At 41.9% G+C, this 5,300-nt stretch overlaps 1 protein-coding gene across 1 annotated transcript; it reads right to left on the bottom strand.

Annotated features, from left to right (window-relative positions):
• Positions 1-1,859: 1,859 nt before the first annotated feature.
• Positions 1,860-5,300, bottom strand: UBQLN2 (ubiquilin 2). Its single transcript, XM_019719056.3, has one exon. It carries the CDS (start codon positions 5,008-5,010, stop codon positions 3,136-3,138), a length of 1,875 nt encoding a protein of 624 aa, XP_019574615.2. The 5' UTR covers positions 5,011-5,300; the 3' UTR covers positions 1,860-3,135.

Below are 5,300 nucleotides of genomic sequence, written 5' to 3'. Positions count from 1 at the left end.
AACTATAATTTATATATATATATATATATATATATATATATATATATATATATACACACACACACACACACACATACATATATATGTATATGCATACACACACACAATCTCGTCACGGGATGTGGAATACAGCACACAGAATAGTCAATGGTATTATAACAGCTATATACAATGTCAGAGGGGTAGTAGATTGGGGGGTTATCACTCTGTGAGGGGTGTAAATGTCTAACTATTACATTGTTTTATACACCTGAAACAAAAAAAATAAATGCGTAAAGAGGAAAAATAATAAACATTTAGCAAGAGTAATTAAGGAATTCTATGTTCCTTCAATGTTTGAAAGAAATTTACCTGCTAAACTATCTAAGCCAGGCCTTAGACAACATCCCGTTTTTCCTGTAGCTACTGAATTACTATTTTCTATGCCACTGGCTTATTTTAGTATTTATTGCCCTATAAAATCATCCATGTTATTCATTACAATTCTGAATTTTTTTTACGGCAGACTTTGTAATTATTTCAAACATCCAGCATCATACAGCAGTGAAATAATAAATCACCATTTCTAACTTGGTATTCTGAGGAACACTGACAGGCCAAATGTTATCAGGTGAGTTCAGAAGAAAAAAGGTGGTTCTTTAAAGAAGTGCTGAATTAAACAGTTTTTATTCTTTAAACTGAAGAATATACTTCTTCTAAAAAATAATTAGTCAATATTTACTGCACAATGACTCTTCAAGAGGGACTATAGTATACAACATTTTGCAAACCTACTCGAACATCTCCCGGAGGAATGTTTTTTCAAAAATGCAATTTAGAATTGCTGCAGCAAACATAGTCTGGTTAAAATGAAAAGCAAGACAAGAACGCCACTGCTACTTTGATTATTTAGTACTGTTCTAGAAGTGTTTAACCCATGCAGTCAGAAACTATGTTATAAATTTTGAAGAGCACATATTATCATAACTTATCATTGATATAATTGCATACCAGGAAAAAGTCAAAGATATCAACTGAATATCTCTGAAGCAGATTTCAGTAAATTGCCAATTTAAAATTATTCTATGAAAATACATTCTTCCACTATATAGGAAAAATAACTATATAGATAACAAACTGAATAAGAGCTTCCATTCACAGTATTTTGTCCTTGTGTCTATATTACCTAGCAATACATTTATCACAAATTACACAGGACTTAAATAAATAAAACTCCCTTAAAGGACATAAAAAGCTTTTTAAAAATGAGATGTTTCTGGAAAGCATTGCAATTCTGTAGTTCTCACTATCATCAATTTAAGACAGTCCTAAGCAAATTCCCACTTTACTTTTAAGGGAAAACAATTAACTATAAATTTCATCTGGTAAAATAAGTATGTCAGAATCATTAGACTATTGTGAAAAGTAAAGAAGATCAATAGGAAGACTTACCCTAACAGACATGAAGTCATATTTCTAACTCAATAACTACAGGCTGGTATGCTGTGGCTACAATGTTCAGTGGTACTAAAGAGAATTCAAAAACAGAATAAAATTTATGTATGTATGACATTTCAACTGGAAGGTGGGTACACAAAGAGATAAAAACTGAATAAGAGCTTTTATCTCTTTATATATGTATGACATTTCAAATGGAGGGTGGGTACACAAAGAGATAAAAACTGGCTAACAACTGGCTAACCCTTTGGGGGAAAAAGTTAAATACCTAAATCCATACATCAAAATAATTGGAGAAGAGCAAAGGAAAATTTTAACAAAACCATTAAAATTAGAGAAATACAGTATAAGCTTTATATAATCTTGGGGTGGAGCAATCCTTTTAAACATGATCTTTGGGTGAGAAGCCAAAAAGGAAAAGATTTAACCATTTTTTATTATTATTTTTTATTTTTTTAGTCATTTTAATGCATTATTCCCTGTGCATAAGAGAAATAACTGATAGAGTCAAAAGATACAGTTTCCTTTACATAGCAGTTAAAAGTAATGCAAACATCACATGACACTTTCAGTGGAAGTTACATTTCTAATTACAAATCAAAATGTGTATTATTAGGGTATCTTTATGAGAGAAGCTGAGAAAGAAGTCTTAGGTAAAAAGCACTTTCCTGGCATTACTACACTGATCCTTCAGGCTGCACAAAGATTAAGGTCATATACAGTCAATCGGCAAATGTTGACACAATTTCACACAGTAGTTTTCTGTACAATTAAATGTATACTTAGAAATACCAGGATAAACATTTCTACTATATTTGAACTGAACTTGCCTAGCCAACATTTTCACTGAGTTGATCAAAGATGCTGTAAGACTCTACAAAATTGTGACATACCTAGCTCCAGAAATATTTCTTATATTCTCTCATTTTGATTACATATTCTGCTCAGAAATTGTTGTAATATTTCTAGATGTACAGTTCCAATTGTGCTTACTGTACTGTGTACAAATATAACAAAAAAGATCAAAGACTGATATAAATCTTACAGCATTTTGCTAGCAAAAATACATGCCAAAGTCACAATAAGCAATATTGTACCACAAATTAGAGAGCTTCAAATAATTTGCTTCTGGTTTTAATATTTTCATTCTACATTAAATTACTATAAGCTAATGTTTAAAATGCAAACAAATTGGACATCTGTAGGACAAAACTTGTTCACCCAACTGTGAAGTTTGATACCTGTTTCCAAAAACCACAATAAATGCAGAAGAAAGAGAAGTGTTTGCATGCAACACCTTTGAGTGAAACAGCATTGATTCCCACCATTCAAAACAGACAAGGAAGGAAGGAAGGAAGGAAGGAAGGAAGGAAGGAAGGAAGGAAGGAAGGAAGGAAGGAAGGAAGGAAGGAAGGAAGGAAGGGGGACAAAATGAAGGAAGGACAAAAGGGAGAGAGGACAAAAGGAAGGGAGGGAGGGAGGGAGGGAGGGAGGGAGGGAGGGAGGGAGGGAGGGAGGAAAAGAGGAGGGAGAGAGGGATGGGGGTATGGACTCCACCTTAAAATGTATCATATTATATTTATAACTAGACAGATTTAAAAGAATCAAAACGAAAGAAAAGCATGATTTTGTGTGTTTAAAGATTTAAGAGCCATTATCAAAAATAAGATACATATTTTTCAAGGTACAGAAATGTAATTATGATGGCTGGGAGCCCAGCAGCCTCTCAATGGCTGCATTGATGTCGCCTCCTGTTGCTATTAGAGCCTGCAAGTTTGCTTCACGGTTTAAGAACCCCATTGCGTTGAGCTGTTCCAGTTGTTGCTGAAATCTGACTTCTGGATTTGGCAGCTGTGGAGGATTTGCTCCAGCCAGAGCCTGCACCATTTGCTGAATGAATTGCTGGTTGGGTCCAGATTCTGATGTTGGGCTCGTGGTTTCACTGGGTGCAGAGCTAGACATGGTGGGCCCAGGGGTGCCGCCAGAGCCAGTGGAACCAGGGGGACCTGCAGGGCCAGTGGGTCCTATGGGCCCAATGGGACCTATGGGGGTAAATGGGACTATGGGGCCAATGGGGCCTATGGGTGTGACTGGACCTACAGGGCCTATAGCAGTTCCCAGCACCCCCACCCCCACACCTGGAGTGAAGCTTGGAATGAGGCCAGGAGCTTCAGTGGCTAATGTCTGTAGCCCCTGCTGGATCTGCATTAAAGCCTGCATTGCTCTTGGGTTTGACATAGCTGACAGCGTATCTGGATTCTGCATCTGCTGCAGGAAAGCCGGGAGCTGTGGCCGCATCTGCTCCTGCAGCTGAGGATTTGCAGTAAACACTGGGCTATTCAGCATCATCTGTGCAGCCAAATCTGGATTCTGGCTCAGTGACTGCATCATGCTTCTCATGTAGGGCGCAGACAGCATATTCTGGATCAGCTGGGGATTTTCAGTTATCTGTTGCAGCAAGCTCTGCATTCCGGGAGTACTGAAGATGCTGGCAACATAATTGGCTGCAGCCATGGTGTTCCCAGTAGCACTACTGGAGCTACTGCCAGACCCACTGCCACTGCTCGTGGTTGTGCCAGTGGTGGCAGAACTCTGAGTAGCCGGTGGTGGTGCCCATGGATTGGGTAGTGGATCTCGATTTTCAGTGCGGGAAGGCTGTGTACCTTCCCCGGAGGAGGAACTGCTCCCGGCGGAGGCAAACGGATTACCCCCGAACTGCTCTTGTGCAGCATTCAGCATGGGTTCTTGAATGTCAGTGTACATGCGCCGTAGGGCATTATAGCCACCTGGGATGCTTTCGAGATTGCTGAGAGCCAGGTCTTGATTTCTCATCATCTCTTGCATCATTGCTGGATTCCTGGCGATTTCGAGGGTCTGCCTCATTATATCTGGATTGTTGAGCAGGTGACTGATTTCTGGGTTTCTCTGAATCAATTGTTGCATCTGTGGATTGGCCATAATGAGCTGCCTCATCAGATCGGGATTCGAAAGCATGCTCTGAACAAAGGGATTTTCCATGATTTGGATCATCATCTCAGGGCTGGACAGAAGCTGCTGCTGCATCTGATTCTGGAGCTCAGAGAAGTTGGTCGAGCTCAAACCCAGGCTGCTAAGGCCTGCAAGTCCTCCCAAGCTCCCCAACCCAAACGGGTTGCTATTTGTGGAAATAGGTGTGGAGTTACTCCTGGGAGTCGACGCGGTAGTAGTATTAGTTCCCGCGACATTACCAGGCTGTGTGGACTGGCCCTGAGGTCGGTTCTGGCTTTTGATGACAAGGTGAACAGTCAGTCCATCATGGATGCCGTGCTGGATCAAGGTATCTTGATCTTTTAAAATTTTTCCAGCAAAAATCAGCACTAGCTGATCTGTTTGGGATTTGAAGCGTTTCGAAATCGCTTCCTTAAACTGCTGGACTGAGCTATTCTCCGGCACCGCGAATTCCTCTTTCTCTTTGGGAGTCTTCACAGTGACTTTGATGATTTTGGGCTCGGCCTGGGCAGAGGCAGGGCCTTGGGCCGCAGCAGGGCCGCGGGAGGGGCGCGGGGGGCCGCTGCTCTCGCCGTTCTCAGCCATGGCGGCCGCGGTGACGCAGGCAGACAGGGAAGGCGCGGGCGGGCGAGAGAGAGAGCGAGGGAAGGAGGAAGGAAGGAGGCGCCGCCGCAGCAGGCTGGGCTGGGCCGGGCGGGGAGCGCGGAACACAGTACCTCTGTAATGAAGATTGCGGTTTTCTGATCCTCAGGTGGAGAGACGGTTCGGTGCAGGCCGCGGGCCGAGATCTCAGCGTTCAGGTCTCAGGGCCTCCGCCGCCGCCGTGTGATCCCACCGCGCGCACTCGCAGCAACTCACGCAGCCGCTCCGCCCGT

This window comes from Rhinolophus sinicus, chromosome 18 (assembly GCF_057876585.1).
Source record: "Rhinolophus sinicus isolate RSI-liver-muscle chromosome 18, RSI-T2T, whole genome shotgun sequence".
Taxonomy (NCBI): domain Eukaryota; kingdom Metazoa; phylum Chordata; class Mammalia; order Chiroptera; family Rhinolophidae; genus Rhinolophus; species Rhinolophus sinicus.
This window is presented reverse-complemented; position numbering and strand designations above follow the sequence as displayed.